Below are 22,525 nucleotides of genomic sequence, written 5' to 3'. Positions count from 1 at the left end.
ATTATTATTATTATTATTATTATTATTATTATTATTATTATTATTATTATTATTATTATTATTATTATTATTATTATTATTATTATTATTATTATTATTATTATTATTATTATTATTATTATTATTATTATTATTATTATTATTATTATTATTATTATTATTATTATTATTATTATTATTATTATTATTATTATTATTATTATTATTATTATTATTATTATTATTATTATTATTATTATTATTATTATTATTATTATTATTATTATTATTATTATTATTATTATTATTATTATTATTATTATTATTATTATTATTATTATTATTATTATTATTATTATTATTATTATTATTATTATTATTATTATTATTATTATTATTATTATTATTATTATTATTATTATTATTATTATTATTATTATTATTATTATTATTATTATTATTATTATTATTATTATTATTATTATTATTATTATTATTATTATTATTATTATTATTATTATTATTATTATTATTATTATTATTATTATTATTATTATTATTATTATTATTATTATTATTATTATTATTATTATTATTATTATTATTATTATTATTATTATTATTATTATTATTATTATTATTATTATTATTATTATTATTATTATTATTATTATTATTATTATTATTATTATTATTATTATTATTATTATTATTATTATTATTATTATTATTATTATTATTATTATTATTATTATTATTATTATTATTATTATTATTATTATTATTATTATTATTATTATTATTATTATTATTATTATTATTATTATTATTATTATTATTATTATTATTATTATTTATTATTATTATTATATTATTATTATTATTATTATTATTATTATTATTATTATTATTATTATTATTATTATTATTATTATTATTATTATTATTATTATTATTATTATTATTATTATTATTATTATTATTATTATTATTATTATTATTATTATTATTATTATTATTATTATTATTATTATTATTATTATTATTATTATTATTATTATTATTATTATTATTATTATTATTATTATTATTATTATTATTATTATTATTATTATTATTATTATTATTATTATTATTATTATTATTATTATTATTATTATTATTATTATTATTATTATTATTATTATTATTATTATTATTATTATTATTATTATTATTATTATTATTATTATTATTATTATTATTATTATTATTATTATTATTATTATTATTATTATTATTATTATTATTATTATTATTATTATTATTATTATTATTATTATTATTATTATTATTATTATTATTATTATTATTATTATTATTATTATTATTATTATTATTATTATTATTATTATTATTATTATTATTATTATTATTATTATTATTATTATTATTATTATTATTATTATTATTATTATTATTATTATTATTATTATTATTATTATTATTATTATTATTATTATTATTATTATTATTATTATTATTATTATTATTATTATTATTATTATTATTATTATTATTATTATTATTATTATTATTATTATTATTATTATTATTATTATTATTATTATAGAGTTTTGGCACTTCTCAGCAAAAATGCTGGAAACTTTCACCTACCCTCGGGCTTCTTTATGCCAAGAGGGGTTAGGCTCTGTGGTTCTCATTCATATTTTTTTTTGTTGTTACGTCTGCTCCAGCTGTGTTTAATTGTGGTGATTCAGGAACCTCCTCGTAATATTACAGGTTTCAAGAACCACCGCTTTTTGGATATTGTCCAAATTTTTTTGGAGCTCTAGCTCTTCCAGGGAACGTTGTAGGCTACAGGGCACTACTCCGGTGGCTGAGATGACCACCGGAACTATACGTACGCCCTCAAGGTGCCACATCTGCTTTAACTCCTCGGCCAAGTCGTGGTATTTCGTTATTTTGGCCGAGAATGTTGACTGGACATTGCGATCCAGCGGTACAGCGATGTCTATGAGGGTAACGTACTTCCTCCTTTTGTCGTAGATCACAACGTCAGGACGATTGGCACGTATAAGGACGTCCGTAATAATCTCACGATCCCAGTACAACTTTATGCAGCTATTTTCCAGAACCGGGCTAGGCAGGTACTTATAGTAGGGTACGTAACAGTTTACCAAGTTGTGCTTCAAGGCGAGTTGCTGGTGCACAATCTTGGCAACTGCATTGTGGCGTCCTAGGTAAGCCGTTTCGGCTAAGGCTGGACAGCCTGCAATCACATGCTCGATCGTTTCCCCTACTGAATTGCACTTTCGACAACGGTCTTCTATATCTTCGTGCAATATGTACCTGCGGTAGTTCTTCGTCGTAATAACCCGATCCTGAATGGCTACCATGAAGCCTTCTGTCTCCGAAAAGAGATCACCTCGCACCAACCACGCATTCGATGCCACTTTGTCTATATGCGCTTGCTCTAATTGATGGGGGTGCGTCCCATGTAGTTCCTTTGCTTTCCACGTTTCGACCTTTTCTGGTACGGTTTTTAGGTCGCAGTTCAGCTGGTAATGCTCCTGCGCCAGATGCAGGGCGCTGAACCCGTGGTCTGCTTCACAGACAGTGCGGTAGACAACATGACGAGTCTGACTATCTATGAAATATCTCCGCAACTGCTCGATCTGGGATACGCATAGCGCTTGGATGTCAGTGACACCTCTTCCTCCTTCCATGCGTGGTAAGGTGATTCTTTCGACTGCCGATCTTGGGTGGTGCGAACGGTGCTTGGTTAGCGATACTCGCAAGGTACGTTCAATCGCTTCCAAATCCGTTTTGGTCCATTTAACCACCCCGAAGCTGTATGTCAACAAAGGCACGGCAAACGTGTTTATCGCCTTTACTTTGTTGCCGGCAGAGAGGAGTGATTTCAAAATACGGTTGACACGATACAGGAACCGTTCCTGCAGTTCTTTCCTGATAGTCGTGTGGTGAATACCTTTCAGTTGCAGGAATCCCAGGTATTTGTACGACTCACCTTCAATCATACTTCGAATTTCCTCCCTTTCGTTGATGCGGAAACTTTCAGCGTCCATTACTTTACCCCGATGGATATTTACGAGACGACATTTGTCGACGCCAAGCTCCATCCGAATATCGTTGCTGAACGTTGTCACCAGCTGCAACAGATGACGCAGCTTCTCCATAGTTTCCGCTTCTCATAGTTTATTATTATTATTATTATTATTATTATTATTATTATTATTATTATTATTATTATTATTATTATTATTATTATTATTATTATTATTATTATTATTATTATTATTATTATTATTATTATTATTATTATTATTATTATTATTATTATTATTATTATTATTATTATTATTATTATTATTATTATTATTATTATTATTATTATTATTATTATTATTATTATTATTATTATTATTATTATTATTATTATTATTATTATTATTATTATTATTATTATTATTATTATTATTATTATTATTATTATTATTATTATTATTATTATTATAGAGTTTTGGCACTTCTCAGCAAAAATGCTGGAAACTTTCACCTACCCTCGGGCTTCTTTATGCCAAGAGGGTTAGGCTCTGTGGTTCTCATTCACATTTTTTTTTGTTGTTACGTCTGCTTCAGCTGTGTTTAATTGTGGTGATTCAGGAACCTCCTCGTAATATTACAGGTTTCAAGAACCACCGCTTTTTGGATATTGTCCAAATTTTTTTGGAGCTCTAGCTCTTCCAGGGAACGTTGTAGGTTACAGGGCACTACTCCGGTGGCTGAGATGACCACGGGAATTTGAATGTTTGCTTCGGTTGGATCAGTTATGGTGGTTCAGGAACCTCCGTACAATGTTGCAGGTACCCAAAACCACCGCTTTCTGGATTACTTGTAGTTCGGTGCGCAGCTCCAACTCTTCTAAGGAGCGCAGTAGCGTACAGGGAACTAGTCCAGTAGCAGAGATTACTACTGGAACTATTCGTACTTCCTCCAGGTGCCACATTTGCCGTAACTCCTCGGCCAAATCATGGTATTTCGTGATTTTGGTCGAGAAAGTTGATTGCACATTGTGGTCTAGCGGTACAGCAATATCGATGAGGGTGACCCGCTTTATCCTTTTGTTGTAGACCACAATGTCAGGGCGATTGGCACGTATGAGGACATCCGTTATGATCTCGCGATCCCAGTACAGCTTTACACAGTCATTTTCCAGGACTGGGGGGGGGGGGGGGGGGCAGGTATTTGTAGTAGGGTACGTAGCAGTTTACCAAGTTATGCTTCAAAGCAAGTTGTTGGTGCACAATCTTGACAACCGTATTGTGGCGATTGAGGTAGGCTGTTTCTGCTAACGCTTGGCAGCCTGCAATAATATGCTCAATCGACTCCCCTACTACATTGCATTTACGGCAACGATCCTCTATGTTTTCGTGCAATATGTACCTGCGGTAGTTCTTCGTTGCAATAACCCGGTCCTGGATGGCTACCATGAATCCTTCTGTCTCCGAAAAGAGATCACCTCGCACCAACCACGTATTTGATGCTGCTTTGTCTATGTGTGATTGTTCTAACTGATGGGGGTGCGTCCCATGCAGCTCTTTTTGCTTCCACGTTGCGATCTTTTCCTCGTCGGTTTTAAGAACGCAGTTCAGCTGATAGTCATGCTGCGCCAGGTGCAGAGCGCTGAACCCATGGTCTGCCTCGCAAACAGTGCGGTAGATTTCATGACGGTTCTGGCTTTCTACGAAATATCTCCGCAACTGTTGGATCTGTGAGGCACAAAGTGCCTGGATATCAATCACACCTATTCCTCCTTCACTTCGTGGTAAGGTGATTCTTTCGGTGGCCGATTTTGGGTGGTGCGAACGGTGTTTTGTCAGCGATACTCTTAATGCTCGTTCGATCGCTTCCAAATCCGTTTTGGTCCATTTGACCACCCCGAAGCTGTATGTCAACAGCGGCACGGCAAACGTGTTTATAGCCTTGATCTTGTTGCCGGCCGAGATTATTATTATTATTATTATTATTATTATTATTATTATTATTATTATTATTATTATTATTATTATTATTATTATTATTATTATTATTATTATTATTATATACTATATATAGTTCTGACTGAAACGCTAGATCCAAGTAAGCTGTTGAATAAAACTTTTTCTAGACTCCAACATGCGTTGTGAAGGTAACAATGATTTCAGTTAGTTAGTGGGTGGGTGTTGATGGAGTAAACGTGTGATTTGGCACGTTATGATAAGGACAGCCTATGATTTAATCAAGCTATAATTGATTATCAGAAGCTGTCAAAGAAGCGCATACTCAATTAAAGCGCGAAAACGCATATCCTGTTGAGCATCTTTACGATTACCTGGAAAATCAGGGAAAACCTGGAAATGTCAGGGAAATTCGTTTCAACCTGGGAAAGTCAGGGAATGTCAGGGAATTTCATTCGAAGTCAGGGATTTTTGGCATGGGAAGAAAATGTACCAAAAAAGTTATGGCATCGCAAGGATAACATTTACTTCAAGTATCAGGCACCTTTTTATTCAAGGCCTTCGCGTATGCGCAAATCAAATAGAATATGACACAATATTTTTATTCGCGTGTAACCAAACACAGCACAGCAGATAAATTTCCTAGAGTTTCGAAATTTTGAATTTCATGAATGTGCGACTGACCTGCTTTAAACCAGGTCAGGTCTGCTTTAAACCAGGTCTCTCAAAAACTAATTGATCTCACAATCTAATTGATCATTATTAATATCTTTTGGATTCTTCGACATTAATCGGATATTTAGATCCAAATATAGTGCTTCGAGAACAAATATTCATTGATATTAAAAAAAAATAAAACCAGCATTTTAAACAAGCAAATTTTCCCTAGAGATAATTCCAGACTTCCGGACCGAGATCGGAGTGTAACTGGAACGAAGACTTATCAAACTGAACCAAGATCAGCCTTTGAAAAATTGCTACGATATTCAACCTAAACGGGTTAGAAACCGGACTTTAATATTTATTCTCATGTCGATCACTAGTGAAAACCCACACTTAATGCGTATTCAAATGAAAGACCATCTCATTCTCGAAATTCTACGAGCAAAGAATCGATAGAGTCGCAAACCCGAAGTTTTCCTGAATATCAAAAGTGCAAGTGGGTCGAATATATGCAAATAATACAACGATGTTGCGTTGCTCAATTCATTGCTTCAATTCGTTGTGTCATTTGGCAAAAATTTTTTAAATTTCTGAGGAACAATTATTTCCTCAAATTTTAATAACAAATCGAAATAGCTGCACAGACAAATCAGGCTTTGTGTCGAAAATTTCTTCAAATTATGTTCTAAACTAAAGACCAACTTTTATACTTATTGTTCCACAAAGTTGAATATTTGAAGTGGATTTATACCCATTCATTACAAGTGATCGCACAGACAAAACGACTCATCCCACCACCTTTTCCTATGCATATTTATTCACGACAGATACGTATTTCGTCTACGACTTACAGGCCACCACCTTTTGCCAATTGGATAAACCAGCAGACTATTTTCATTTTTTCTGAAAAGATATCTTGCAATTTTTATTTAGCTCAATTCTTAATGTGCGATGTGCGTTGATTAAGTTAGTTGAGTTGATTGAATTAGTTCTAATTTTGCACATAGGAATTTCGCATAAAAAGATGAATTTGAATTGAAATGCTAAAATGAACTCGTTAGAAAATAATAATTCAAGAGTAAACAACCAATTAAACCAAAAGAAAACTTTAAAAAAGAAAAATTAACGAGATATTTCGCGTCTGGATTTGTTCATATACCTGGAAAAACCTGGAAAAGTCAGGGAATTTTATTTTCGCTGGATAATCGACACCCTGCCAGGGTGTCGATTACCTGGAAAATCAGGGAAAACCTGGAAATGTCAGGGAAATTCGTTTCAACCTGGAAAAGTCAGGGAATGTCAGGGAATTTCATTTGAAGTCAGGGATTTTTGGCATGGGAAGAAAATATACCGGAAAAGTTATGGCATCGCCTTCAAGTATCCGGCACCTTTTTATTTAAGGTCATTGCGTGTGCCCAAATCAAATAGAATATGACATGTTATTTTTACTTGCATTCTGCTATTCTGCTGTATACAAATCAACGGTTGGATCGATTTGATCGGTTTTGGGTTTAAAGCGAAGGGCTAACAATCTAATTGATTATTATTAATATTTTTTGGATTCCTCGATATTAATGGAATATTTAGATCAAAAGTTGTGTATAGAAATTTGCTTCTTTTGTACAGATGTACATAAAAAGTTCATACCAGATTGGTGGATGTTGACACGCAAACCGCATACTTTGATGGAAGAATCCTTCTTCTGTTTTCACTGCGGCCAATTCAGCAAGATTGTTAAAACACTCTTCGATGCTTGGAGAACAAATATTCATTTATATTTAGAAAAAAACAGCATTTAAAACAAGCAAATTTTGCCTCTAGATAATTCCAAACTTCCGGACCGAGATCGGACAGTAATTGGAACGAGGACTAATCAAACTGTACCAAGATCAGTCTGTAAAAATTAGCTACGATATTCAACCTGAACGAGTCAGAACCTGGAATTTAATTTTTATTCTCATGTCGAACACTAGTGAAAACCCACGCTTTAAGCATATTCGAATGAAAGACCATCTCAGCCTCAACATTCTGACAACAAATCAGTCATATCTTTGAAACTAGACTGCGAGCAGAGAGTCGATAGAGTCGCAAACCCGAAATTTTCCTGAATATCAAAAGTTGGCTGCAAGTACCTAGGTCGAATAAAAGCAAATAATGCAACGATGCTGCGTTGCTCGATTCATCGTTATGTCATTTGTCATCAAAAGTTTTTAAATTCCTGACGAACAATTATTTTCGTAAATTTTCCCAACAAATCGAAATAGCTGCTCAGACAAATCGGGCTTGGGGTCAGAAAGTTTCTTCTAATCAACTTCAACAACAACTTCTATATTTATTGTTTTGCATAGTTAAATGTTTGAAACGGATTTACCTATTCATTACATGTGATCAAATAGACAAAACGGCTTATCCCACCACCTTTTGGCAATTGGATAAACCAGCAGACTACTTTCATTTTTTCGAAAAGACATCTTGCAATTTTTATTTAGCTCAATTCTTTAATTTCGATGTGCGTTAATTAAGTTCGAATTAGTTTTAATTTTGCACATAGAAATTTCGCATTAAAAGATGAAAAGGAAAAACGAACTTATTAGAAAATAATAATTTAAGAGTAAACAACCAATTAAGCCAAATGAACACTTTAAAAAGGGAAATTAACGAGATATTTTGCGTCTGAATTTTTTTGAAATATACCTGGAAAAACCTGGAAAAGTCAGGGAATTTTATTTTCACTGAATAATCGACACCCTGAAAGCATTTGTGACAATCGTATCACATTTTTTATTAAATTCGTGTAAATTATTGCAATAGACATTGTGTATCATAGTCGGTATGGTATTCATTGTAAAAGGATTAAAAATAAAAACTGAATTAAAATACGGCACCAGAAAGTTTTATTGTGCGTTTCTCTTACGTTTGGGCGAAGGAGACTGGCTAGAAACATTTGAAAGTTCCAATAAGTGTGCAGATTTCATGTAGCGATTCATTACCCGGCTTAGATCCTCTCTATTTTTAATCATTTCTGGCTTACTATTTTCATCCTTTTTAACCAAAACAACGCCACCCCTACCTGCCCAGACAAACTTTACATTTAACAATTCTTGGGATTCACGGAGCTCCTTAAGCAATTCTAGGGACAGTGATGTTAACTCATCGCGCATGGTTACATTCAATGCCCTCCCGTTAACAGTGAATTTTGCATCAATCGAGGTAGATACCAATTTCCCAATTTGCTTCTTCTTGTTTAAAGCCAGTTCTTTAGATTCTTTATCACGAAATACGAGTCTAATGGGAATCAAAGCATTACTATCTTTAGAATTGGTAAACATCCGCTCAGCTGATACCACGGTTTCAAGCTTTTCATTTAGCCCAAGACACAAAAATAACTGTTCAATAATTTGCCGCATGTTCTCCCCGCGGGCTGCCGGAATACCCCATACAACTACATTATTACCCAAGGCAATTTTATCAGATTTGTCGACATTAGCTTCTAACTTGTGAACAGTGCCCTGAAGTTGAGTTTGCGATTTCTTCAAACGCTTTACTTCTGCTTTCAAGTTTTCATTTTCAAGTTTCAAGTCCTTGAAATCAGTAACAATTTCATCAAATTTGGCGGACAAGAATTCCTGGGAATTTTCAATTGTGGTGGCAATTTACTTGACCTCGTTTGAAACCGCTTGTAACTCCCTAGCAACAGAAGCAGAAATTGTTGCTTTTATCTCGTCAGCAAAAGATGACAGCAAGTTTTTGTTGCTATTCTGCGTCATAACGATGCGTTGATAGATCGCGGAACAATCAGGTGTGCAGAAGTAATCTATATCTTTCATACGACGTACTGCATTCCCTATGATTTTTTTACACTTGAAGTGAGCGCTCGAAAAGCAGTACATACATGTTAACACTCTTGAGCTATCGGCCATTTCATTTCATTTCATTTTTACAAATAGTACAGATAATTGCGTCATCCATTCTAAGCAATTAGGAAAAGCAAGCTAAAGCTGAATCAAGAAAAAAAACCCGATTTAATCCACCTAGTGGTGAAAGAACCTTTGTTATACGGTCTTCGTCTACGTTAACGTTGCGTAGTGCGTTTATTTACATAATTTTTTTGGAAATTGAAAAAGTTTACAAAATTTGATCAAAATGGGAGCACTTATAAATTTTGGTAGATCCTTTTTTCATGAAATTGCTGAGTAAGTATAAGTAAGTTATTACTAATTTGAGTAAATGCAAGTAAAGGTAAGTTGTAAGAGGAAATATTATTATTTAACATATACATTGCGTAGTAAAGGTCTAATTTAAAGGTTTTGAACTATGCATAATTTCCTGTAATCAATTTTTATTAACCTTCGGTTACTCACGCTGTTGTATTTTGTACAACACGTGTTGATTTTAGAATGCCATATTGTTATAAAGTTACAAATCGATATTTAACCAACGTATATTCTTCAATAAACTTGTTATGAGCAAAATACCATAATTATTCAATGCATTAATACTTTAAACTGTTGGCAAAATAGATCACCAAAAACTGACATCCCAGAAACGAAGCAATCAGTATGTGAGGTGTACCGCAATCGGCCCCAACTGGAATTTTCTATCGTTTCTCCATATGGAAAAATGGTGTCTGTATGCAACAAAACTATCAGCAAATGTAAAATGTTTTAAATGTATCCGTCTGTCGATAGTCGAGTAATTCGGGGACAAAATTAGGATATTTTTATAATCAAAGTTCTACAGTTCCTAAACAAGCAATCATAGAGGTAAACTATATTCAGCAAAGTTGTGTATTTTTACTATTTGTACAACATGAAAAAGTCATACAACAATTACAAAACGAGCTAAAATGGAAAAACTGATTTTACAAATTCGTATAAAATTAATAAGATTTTTCTCTCTTCGCTGAAGAGATAGAAGGTTACTGTCTTCAGCAAAGTTTCTTGTAATAATATGCTCTTAAACTTTACAGAACACATCAATGTGTTATATCGAAACTGAAAAAAATATTTGTTTTATTTCACTTTTAGGGGGATTGATTAAAACTTTAAATTCTACCAGACGATAGAGCTTGCAATTTCAAAAAACTCTTCCAAAGGTGCGAAAACCTAAAACCAGGTTTTCCTAGTCAAAACTCTAATGCGCACGTTTTTTGGTTTTGGGCTATTGTCTCCCGCGAGTAACCGTGTTACAAAAGTTGGCGCGAGTGTTCAAGGGTTAATATCTTTTGACCGGCAAAACCAATTCTTCTGAAATTTTGCAGATATATTTGCAGCAATAAAACTTCTAATTTGATGCCAAACTAATTTAAACTAGATAAATTATCTAAGATGAAATCATCGAAAATAATTGTAAATTTTAATGTGTTGTATACGATTGCTCATAACTTTTGAATTAAACGTCCAATCAAAAAACAAATCAATAGTGATCTATTAGGCTATATTACCTTTCAAATGAGAATAATAGCGCATAAATCGGTTCAGCCAACTCTGAGAAACAGGCGATCATTTGTGCCTAGTCAAAACAGGTTTTTTAAAGCTAACTTTTAAACTACTTGTCCGTTTTCAATAAAACTTGGTAAAAAGCTTAGTAATAGCAAGAGCTTTCGTTTGGTACTAAAATCGTTAAAATTGGTTGCGTAGTTCCGGAGAAACGAGTGTCACGTAGTTTTCACATTTTTGCTTATAACTTTTAAACGAAACGTCGGACCGCAAAGCAATTCAACAGTGATATACTAGGCAATAATACCTTTCAAACAAAAGTAAAAGCGGTCAAATCGGTTCAGCCACCTTTGAGAAACAGGCGATAGAAAATGAGCTGCACATACACACATACACACATACACACATACACACATACACACATACACACATACACACATACACACATACACACATACACACATACACACACACACACACACACACACACACACACACACACACACACACACACACACACACACACAGACATTGCTCAGTTCGTCGAGCTCTATCGTTTGGTATATGTGATTCGGCCCTCCGGGCCTCGAATCAATTTCGTGTTTTTCGACCAATTTCTAAACCTTTGTTATATAGTATAACAAAGGTAAAAAATAAAATCGAAAGGTAAACAGAGAGTTGAATGGCAATGCAATTCGCTGACATAGGTATCTAAATGCCACGTAAATGAAAACAACGGCGACCAAAGTGTGATGATAGAGATGCAGTACTAGAATAACAAGATTGAGATGCAAATTAAAACGTATCCACAAGCAGTTCTATTGAGTCTGTATATGTGTATCGCGTCACCGATAGGCTATCAAAATGAAGCTGCAAATGGGATCCAGATACTACTGCTATTCCAAAACCGAACGTTGAAGTTGTTTTACAACCTACCAGAACAAACCGCTCATTCATTAACGAGACAGATATTTGCTCGTCAAGTAACCGTTTGGGCGGCAAAGTGTTTCACAAATATCATACTCTTATTGCAGGAGCAAGACCAAATGCGAATCAAACAGAGATCGTTGATTGCTTAACGTTTGTCAAGTGACCGTTTTGGCGGCTAAGGGCAGCACGAAAAGCTTACGAACAATCTGCGTTATCACAAATGTCTCTATAGGTGTACTCACAGTTGACTTCTACTCAATTCAGCATAGTATCACAAGTAGAATTTTTACCCCAATACAACAGCAGCAGCAAGGTAACTCATCAGCAGCAACCACAACAACAAGCCGAATATCGGCCTAATAATCTTAAACAATGAACCCCTCCTGGAAGCGTTGTACTGTTGAGAATAAAATTGATTTTTTCCAACAATTCTAGCACAATTTCACTATAAACATCACTTAGGCAGCAAAACGACGATTTCACTAGCAAAGTAGACTACTTTTTATGAATTAAATTGTAAGTTAACACTTTGAATTTATAATAATACACGGACGTTAAAAACAATCGTGTCAACCGGCCAGCGTTGCCAAGCATCCAATCAAAAAATCAATTTTAAAAAGATATAAGCATTTTTTGTTTGAAATGAGCGGTAAATAGAGCTGAGCGGTGAATGGCGACCTTATGGTATTACAGTTATCATAAATACCTCCAAAAATGTTGGAGGACCGAGTTAGTAAGGAGATGTAAGCCGAACCCCAGGGGGGCTCCGTAGCCGCAAGGTTACCGAGTCTGCTTTGACAAGTGAGTGGTTGTGGGTTCGAATCTTAGTAGAATCAAGCCATTCGATGTCAAGTGACTTTAGCATGGGTTTATTCTCAGGCCCCTCCATTTACCCTTCCTTCGTGCTGAATTCTATATTTAACCCTCTGAAGCCTCTTGACAGTGCAAATGTCCCTCATATAGTTAAGTGTACTGGGTCAGAGGTACGAATGAGTCCTCGCCAGGGACGGCTATATAATATGGGATAGTGCTGGCAGCGAGGAATAAGTGGGTAAAGTAGATCAAGCATTGAAGGAAGGGTAAACCCCAATACACGCAAGCACGCATACAATTTAAAATAAGCATATCGCTCATTCAATAGCGATTATAGCAAAAAGAAATGCAGTGCTGCAGGTCATACAGCAAACACCCGGGCGATATTACAATAGATCAACTATACTGGTCGCAGTAATAATGAGTCCACACATGAAAAAAAAAAAGCCGAACACCAGACCCATTTGAAAACCCAAGAAGCAATCTGCAATGATTATGGGCAATGATTGCGGTCAAAACTTGTGAAAATCAAGTCAATCCGTCATTAGTCATTGAGATAAGTAACGTTATCGCATTTTTTTCACAATTATTTTTTCATATCATTTCATATTCATGCTCATTTCATAAGCATTACATTTCGCTATAAAATATGTCATTCCGGCTTTTGGCAGAGAGATCTTAGTTCGTGGAGTCCGCGCTGGGCCGGAACACCGCCGCCTACGAATATAGGCGTGTTTGATGATGACAACACAAAAGGCCAGGCATACAGTTTTGCCTTTCAACTATATGAAAATATAGTATAAAGGTATAGAAATCACTCGGAAAACCGAAAATCGAAAGAAGGTCCTGCGGGCCGAATGTCATATACCATTCCACTCAGTTTCGAAAACTGAGCATTTTCTGTGTGTGTATGTATGTGTGTGTGTATGCATGTGTGTGTATGTGTGTGTGTGTATGTAACGCTTTTAATCTCACTCACTTTTCTCAGAGTAGTCTTAGTAGAATACAAAACATGAAATTAAACAAAAAAAACTTTTTCCGATTAAATTCCACTATTAATATTTATTCGCGACAGATACGTATTTCGCCTACGACTTGCAGGCTTCGAAAATAGACACTGAATCAATAGATACTAGAGCTTAGAAATTTTATATGAAAAATAGAAAGAAAAAGTTGCTAGTAATTTTGTACGATATATTTCCGTTAGAGACACTTTAAAAGACAGAAGTCTTATGTTATGTATCATGTTTTAATAAATAAATCGAAAATGACAAGCACTAGTAATCATATCGATCATATTTTCCATTCTCAAGCATGTTTATGGCGCTTCTTTTGCACTATTTTTTGATCTCACAGAATTTTTTAAACCCTCTAACGGGCTACATCGTAAAAACGATGCGACTATTCTAATGACTATCTTTTCATGAAAGTGCATTCAAAAGAAGCTCAGGTTTTGAGTTTCATGCAAAAATAATTAACTGAAGGAGCGCCAACTAAGAAAAAGTTCAATTTCTCTTTGTCGTTTTTCATATCTAATGCTCTTGGTTATTTTTTCAAGTTCAGATAAATTTCAGAATTGAAGTCAAGTAAACTCATAATAAAATTTGAAGGCCAATCATTTTGTTCTAGATATACTTTCCCTCCAAAAGTGCAAAGGAGAAATTCGTGCAATAGTTTTTTTTCGTAATTTTTCTGAATTCTTGTTTGTGAAAGATGCTAACTCTTGAACGCATGGTATTAAAAACAAGAAACCTATTATGAACACACTTCTCAAATTGTAAATTCAAAACAAGCTTCGTATGTGGCTCCTACGCCCAAAAGTTAAGGCCGTCTGTAAGGTCGTTAGAAGGTTAATTTCTATAAATCAATTCAATAAATCACGTAAATATTATAAAACTAAATAAGGTGTTGATAAAGTAAATTAAATGATGCTTACAAATATTTATGCACTCCAGGAAGGAAAATTTAATTATTGCACGCAGTATGTTCTTGTAAATTTTACTGGTAAATAAGGATTTTGAGGAATAAGGAACGGAACATAGAGTCAAGTTTATTATAAATGTTCCTGAGAAATTAAGAAATAATTAGTGTGGCAGTAGAAAGGCTAGGTCAGACCGCTAGGTGGATTAATTCGGGTTTTTTGTATGCTATTGAGCGACCAACTGGAAAAAACCTGACGTTCTGATAGTACATAGAATGAGTGCGATGGAATGTACGCGATTCAGCGCTACATTCGTTTTATTCTGGATGTAGGCGGTGCACAAAAAGTGTAGAAGGAAATCCTCGATGCCCGGACACTAGTGATTTCTCAAAAAGAAATGTTGATAGGGGGACAATAGTAAGGTGCAAGATTTTATAGTGCACAAATTATGATGCCTTTTTTTCAATAGGTAAACCAATGAGAACTGGTTCAAACGCTTTAACTATTTAAACCAAAGCGAACCGAGAAAATTTTATGAAAGTATAGTGGCAAATATTTTCAATACAAAAAAAATATTTCTGATCGTCGGCTTGATAAAGTTATTTTTCAGAAACAGCTTAAAATTTATATGAAAATACAAGATTTTTGAGCAAAAACTTAATTTTTCGAAACTGTGGCGTGTCCTTTAGACCACCTTGTTCTCTATGACCTAAAGCTTTCTCTATGGAATCAAACCATAAATTGTATTTGATCCATGATTATTCCATCTTTTAACCAAATCTCTCAAAATTTGCACTAAGTTCTTCATCTTAACCCCTTAGTAGATGTCAGAAAGTTTCATAGTGATGGACATGACTACATGACTTTATTGAATCTAGAGGAACGATTTAGCTCACATATTTTTTAGCATGTAGAAAAGAATTTTCTAGATTGTAACGTAGCCGTTCTGCCAGGGTGAGGACTGATAAATTACGATTACAATTACAATTCAACAAACGGTTGCATATTAATTTATTGCATATTCGTGCATATTAAATTGAATCAATTTTGAATTAACGGCGCGGTTACCGCATGGCTTGTCCTAATGATAGTGTTTTGCACCTAGTGGTGGTGGCAGAGACTATAGATTACAGAGGCGACAAGAAAGACACTCACGAAACGCTAAATTTTGAATCAAAACGGAGAGTACCATCATAAACAAAGGTAGCTCTCCGTTATGATTCAAAATTTAGCGGATTTTGAGTGCCTTGTCGCCTCTGTAATCTGTAGTCTCTGTAACCACCACCATGGTCCGCCATTATCCTATTCTAGTATCCGTATATTTAATATCCTTAATGCCTAGAGTACTATCAATTGTGGTACTATGCCTCGCGCCCGTATGCCTAACGGGGAGTCATCATAAGTACTGACCTGTTAGATTTTAGATTGACTTTAAAAGTGACTTCCGACATTGTTTTCAAACATAAGTTTGGCAAACACGACCAACCTTATTTGTCAAGCACAAAAAATTTGTTTATGCTTAAATTAAATCAACTAAATTATTTTTCTATTTTAGGGGTGCTTCGATTCTGGATAATGAAACACTATCAGTTATTCAATCAGTTAAAAGAAACATGTTATCTCCTGTGCCAGGAAGTTCTACTACTTTAGTGAAAGCTTCAAAGTCGAATTCTACAGGGTCTAGCACTGCACGTCGAATAAAACAACAACAACAACATTTGTCATCGCCTGAGCCTTCTGACTGGAACGAGGAACTGCCCGGTAAACCTTTCAATAATTTTTCATCTACTCTTGTTCCAAACTCGATGATGGTGACAATGATGTCTAAAACTGGTGTGAATGGAAAAAATTTGTTTTTAAATTATAATACGCCCTTGTTTTCTCGCGAACGGATGGATTTTCATCTGTCAAATAAGCAACAAATGTTAGCAACTTCAGATTGTATGTCAGACGAAGTATTACGTCTTTCTGGTTTTACAAATAAACGATCAAAAAACAAAGTGAAACCAACCACTGACAAGTCTCAAACCACGAAAAAACATGTTGGAAATTTTTATAGCATGCTTGGAACTGTTGTCGGCGATGTCAAAACAAAAAATCAGACAGATTGTTCTCCACGTTCTGATCACGATTCAAATTGCAAAGTGAACTGTCGCGATGTTCAACTGACCGAAACATCCTCAGAATCGTCAAGTAGCGACAATGAAGATGACAATAACAGTACAAGCGGTAGCTATAGTAGCAGCTCGGATAGCAATGATTCTAATGAAACTGATTGCTCATCCGATGATCAAGAAAATGATCTAGGAGCACCATCAAATATTTATAAAAACTGTGATAATATACACTGGACTGCTAATACAAGAAGCAACAAATCACAAATCGGATCTGTTACACTGCAAGGAACTTTAGGAGTAAATGAGCGTAATAAATTACCGGCGGCATTTGTGACTAATGTGCCAAGCACAAATGAGTCATGGGGTTTTGCCGCTGAAGCAAAAAAAAATATTGACATATTTAGTTGTAAATCTAAAAACAATGAAAATCAAGCTTCTTCGCACAATTGTACAAAAAATGACACTATTAATCAAAACTCCAACATAGTGGACGAGTCTAATAATCGGCTGCAGGACTTCTTTGTACAAAGTAATTATGTTAAAAACGTTAATAATAACGTTTGTTCAATGATCCGGTCACCGGTGTCTCCTGCTCGAAATAAAAAGACATACAAAGCAGGAAGCACAGCTTCTGAATCAGAAATAAAACGAGCACATGCAAAGCATTTAGATAAAAGAGACCTGGATTCTAACAAGAGTACAATTTTAAGTCGCTGTTTTTCATCGCTAAAACAGAACCAACAGATGAGCAAAGATAAATATAATCTCTTCATGATTTCCATTGGAGAAGAAGGAATGCCAGATAAATTATCACCCAGCAAACTTGTAAAAAAAGCTGTCAATGAAAAGCGTTTCGAATCACAAAATAAAGGTTTGCTCTTTAAAAATGATTCACAAATTATCAAAATGTTACACACCGAAAATATCGACAGCTACGATAGTCTCAATGTTAGTAACAGCAGTGGTAATGCTTTAGTTAATGGTGTTTCAGTATACCATTATTCAATCAACAATAGTTCGCGCAAAGCGGCAGCAGATAGAAAAGCTGATTCATCTGACGCAATACAACACGTGCCAACATACACCAAAACTCCCTCTAAAATGGGTAAGATATATCAGATTCATATGACGCTTCACTAAACATTACTGAAACAAAAACGTGCAAGTAAATATTATGAGTGATAAACTTAATGTTCGGCGTTTATGTATCGTGCATCACTGATTGCTCAGCTGGTGCCAATCCTTTTCGTCATTTTTTCTCAATCCTAACCAAACCAAGCTCAAACTAAAACAGTGAATAGCATACCAAAGTCCTTATTGCAATGGACTGTGCCAGTGAACATTAAACCACTTTTCATAAATGCATGAAATTGCATTTGGTTATATAGTCGTTTGGCAGACTTTTGACAGAAAGAATTTTTGACCGAAAGGAATAAGACAGGAATATGTTTTTTCCCAGAGCTGTTTGGATATTTTCATAATGTAAACATTTGAATCGGTATGGTGATATGTCTAACAAAAGGTTATGTGATGCGTCAGGGATTCTCACTCATGTATATATAGCATATAGTTCAACTTTTAATCTTGCATCCTTTCTGTCAAATTTCTTTCTGCCAAATCATGTTCTGCCAAACGACTTATTCCTAAGTTTCCTTTTTCGTTTTTGCGATATGTGCAAAATATGGTAATTACAGGATACATATATGAAAACAGGCGATTAAGAATCACAGTGTATCATATTGAAAGCCAATGATCAAATGATACTCACTCTATTATAAATAGATCGGCCCAAACTGTTGTTCACTGAATCATACATAGTAATTTTTACATGTATTTTTTCTCGTTTCTTAGGTCTTATCTAAATAAAACTTATTCATTTTGGTTTTGTAAAGCCAATTAAGCAATGTTTCTAAGTTTGTATAGTTTTTAGTCTAAGACTACGGCTCTGTTTACATGGAACTGTAATTATGGAATGAAAGATTTAAAACACCCATATTTTTTATTATTGTTAAAAATTCAGTATGTCGTTGAAAAGAAAAAAATATCCAGAAATTTTATCGTATGATGCTTGTAAACATTATGCTATTGATAAGCATTAAAAATTAATTCCAAAGATATTTGATTTTATTTTCATATTTTAACCATTTTAGAATGTTATCAAAACTGATGTTTTATTTTAAAATTTATTTTAACAGAGTAAGATTTTTACAGCAAAGAATTACAATTAAAGGCATGGGACGGCTTTATTTTAGAATGTGTTATGGACGTTTTATCACACCAGTTCACTGCCGCTGGAAGCATATCTGTCCCATGTTACAAAACACGAAAATGAGAAAATCACACTCAGAGTTGAAAAACTGATTTTTCTAAAATTATTTAGTTTTAACTTCAATTACGTAGTCGTGCTAACGTAAGAACTAGAATGACTCTTAAATCCCTTTGGATACTTTACGGGACTCGGCCCCGTAGATGGGTAACTACTTACCCGAAACCGGTCGGCAAGAAGGTAATTTTTATACTTTGTAATAACAAAAAGTAAAGTGTCCGAAGGTATTTAAGAGCTATTTAGTTTTGATGTTATTATTTGTCCCTCTTTGAGATAATGTTGAAAAACATCACTCAATTTTGTATACAACTTGAAAACATGTTATATGAAAAGGTATATGCAGCGAGACAGATATGCTTCCATTTTTCCAGTAGGACAAATTGGCTTCCAATTTTTTCGAGTTTTTCTAGTATAAACACCATGTTTTCGATTCATATTATAAAAATACATATAGTCATAACGTTTGACAACAAAATGTCGAAAATGACCAAATGTAACCTGGGACAGTCATGCTTCCACCGGCAGTTCAACGATTGCGGTTTGAACGTAGAAATACGAGGAAGAATACTATTATACCTACTTGGTAGCACTTTGTGAAAACGAACACGGAACTGTAATGTTTGAATGAAGAAAATACTAATCGCTCTTTACGACTGCGTGCGCGTGGAATGTAATCGTCGATAGGTCGTATGGATAAAACAGTTTGCTTTGCTTTTCCTGTAAATCTTATGGGAGAATTTGCTCTAACTCTTTTATTCATATGGCCTAATATGTCGATAGACAGACAAAATATCTTTTGCTATGCATGCGATCATCCATTATGCAACTGCTAAATTGTTAAAATTGATTGAAAAGTGAAGTTTCTCAATTTTCATTTTTCGCGTAAAAACTGCGTAAATTCCGAAATTCGTGTAAAAAACTGCGTAAATTCCAAATTTCGCGTGAAATACTCGTTAATTCCAAAATTACGCATTAAATTAGACGCATGGAACATATATGCGTAAATTTCGAAAATCACGTAAAAATCGCTTAAATTCTAAAATTTGAGTATAAAAACCACGTAAATTCCGCAATCAGTCTAATGTGTATCCAGCCAGTTTGATCCTGGTGTTTGTTAGAGCTAATCTCAAACGCACATCTTATCGGTCTACTATGTACAGGGATGGAAGATCAGTGATTTTGATAAAATCTGTGAGTTATCGCCACACGCACAGATTACGATCCGTACAGATCATGACAAACAGTGAATCTTTAGCATTAATCACAAGATTTTGTTCTCTAAATAATTTCAGCAGTCGATCACAGTGTTACATATTTCCTAGCTGCGAGAAAAAAGGTCACACATGTTGTTTGTATTGTGGTTCATACGATGCACACAACCAATCGTCTGTATCTGTTATATTCCTCGACACAATCATGCAATGAGCATGATCTGACATGAGTTTTGTCATAATCAGCACGGATCGCGACAAAGTGTTTGACGCTTACAAGTAGTGATGTCAATGAATCTGAATCTGATCGGTTCTATGATCTTAATCGCTAGATGCGATTTTTTTCCATCCCTGGCTATGTATAATACTACCTATACAACACCGCATATAAAAAACAAATATTAAGTCGGTCAAGCCCACTGAGAAACATTTATCGCAGAGATAATTCCGTATAGCCACAAATTAAACTGTGTTGTATGTATGTATGTATGTATGGGGGGGAATCCATCATAAGTTCAAGGTCCTGCCAGTGTATGTGGGTAGACTTACAGTAGAACCAAATTTGATTGTCAAATTAATTTCACACTAAAGCTGTTGTAGAAGGACCAAAAGGGATTGGGCGGACCCACAAGCAGAGACACTTGTGCGCATTCCGAGATTATAAGAATGTAACCAAGGATGGCAAAAGTAATTCACTCAAGTGAGCATTGCTGATTTACGATCATAAGCTGTCGAAGGCATAAAGATTACTACCACTAACGCTCAGCAGTGATCCAGAACTTTACTGATTCGCTCTCGCGGTTAGCTGTGCACGAACCAGTCTCGAAAGAGAAATGATTCAAAAAGGGTATGAAAAATAGTGATTGAATCAGAACCGACACAGTAATAAAACGAACGTAAGCGATGGGAATCGGTTTGAACTTGGTTCACTTACGCTCACTGATCGTTCAGTATTAACTCAATAGTATTCACACTTCTGCTATTAAAATATATTGTAATTATTCACCATATATTTCAAATATTCAAACACTGTAACTTATCCAGCAGTTACATAATTTATTGGAGCAAAATTAAAGCTGATTCAAATGATGATTGCAATCGTTTTCGGTTCATGAACGATTGAGAAGACGAAAAGCAAAATAAAATCGGATCAGATTCGCTCAGTCGCAAACGTTTGGTTCGCTTCGTTAGAGTCAGAGAGTGAAATAAACAGAGTAGGCATGATCGCAATCATTTCAGCTCATATTCAATTTGGCTCGTTTGCAACAAATGATGCAAACTGCTATGAGAGCACGCTTGGTCTCTCTGAGTGAGCATATAAAAGCTGATGGTTGTGTGAGTTGAATCGGTGATTGAGTATCCATGACAACATTTTGATGCGATTTTTGACCATGCCTGCATGTAACAATCAATTTCGCTGCATCAGCTTTAACCCACGTGATGGTTTGTTTGTTCGAAGAGTGCAACATAAATATTGTTTCAGACCTTCAGAAGTTGCCTCCTAGTGATTCCGGTTGACTCCTCACTCCATACTGCAGTGTTCCACTCATATGATGCCTCTGTATTTATGAATTTATCATATAATGCATATACACCCAATTCTTTTTTTACACTGGGGATGCGTCCCGTGTAAAAAAAACGTGCAAAAATAAACCGTGTTATTTCGAGAAACCGTGCAAAAAAGTCGTGCAAAAAAAATTCTGCGTAAAAGAATCCGTGTAAAAAAAGAATTGGGTGCACAACTGTTGCTGGCGAAATTTTAGAAAAACCGTGTTATTTCGAGAAACCGTGTAAAAAAAGTCGTACAAAAAAAAATCCGTGTAAAAAAAGTCCGTGCGAAAAAAGAATTGGGTGTAATGAATTTCCCACATGATATGTAATGAAATGAAATTAATATGGATAAAAATAGAACGAGCTCACCAGCAGTCCTTTGAATCAGATATAGTTGCATCATTTTAGTTTCCATCACTCCTACATACATCAGCCCAACAATATCCATGTACATTATTAGTAAGTTTTACGGTCAATGTTTCCATTGTATAGTAGGTGCTTGAAGAGCTAGAACGAAACAAATAATTAGAATATATGTTGGGACTTACCTATCAA

At 34.1% G+C, this 22,525-nt stretch overlaps 1 protein-coding gene across 3 annotated transcripts in view; it reads left to right on the top strand.

Moving 5' to 3' along the window:
• The window catches only part of LOC128743439 (histone acetyltransferase KAT6A), a 151,238-nt gene that overhangs the window by 105,932 nt on the left and 22,781 nt on the right, over positions 1–22,525 (top strand). For 2 of the 3 annotated variants that reach the window (XM_053840014.1, XM_053840015.1), the window contains one exon: positions 16,321–17,987. In XM_053840014.1, coding sequence (XP_053695989.1) covers positions 16,321–17,987 — 1,667 coding nt within the window. The remainder of the gene's footprint in view (positions 1–16,320; positions 17,988–22,525) is intronic. The other variant, XM_053840016.1, reaches the window with a different exon arrangement.

This window comes from Sabethes cyaneus, chromosome 3, assembly GCF_943734655.1.
Source record: "Sabethes cyaneus chromosome 3, idSabCyanKW18_F2, whole genome shotgun sequence".
Classification (NCBI taxonomy): Eukaryota; Metazoa; Arthropoda; class Insecta; order Diptera; family Culicidae; genus Sabethes; species Sabethes cyaneus.
Note: the sequence above shows the minus strand (reverse complement) of the source record. Positions and strands in the feature narration are given on the sequence as shown.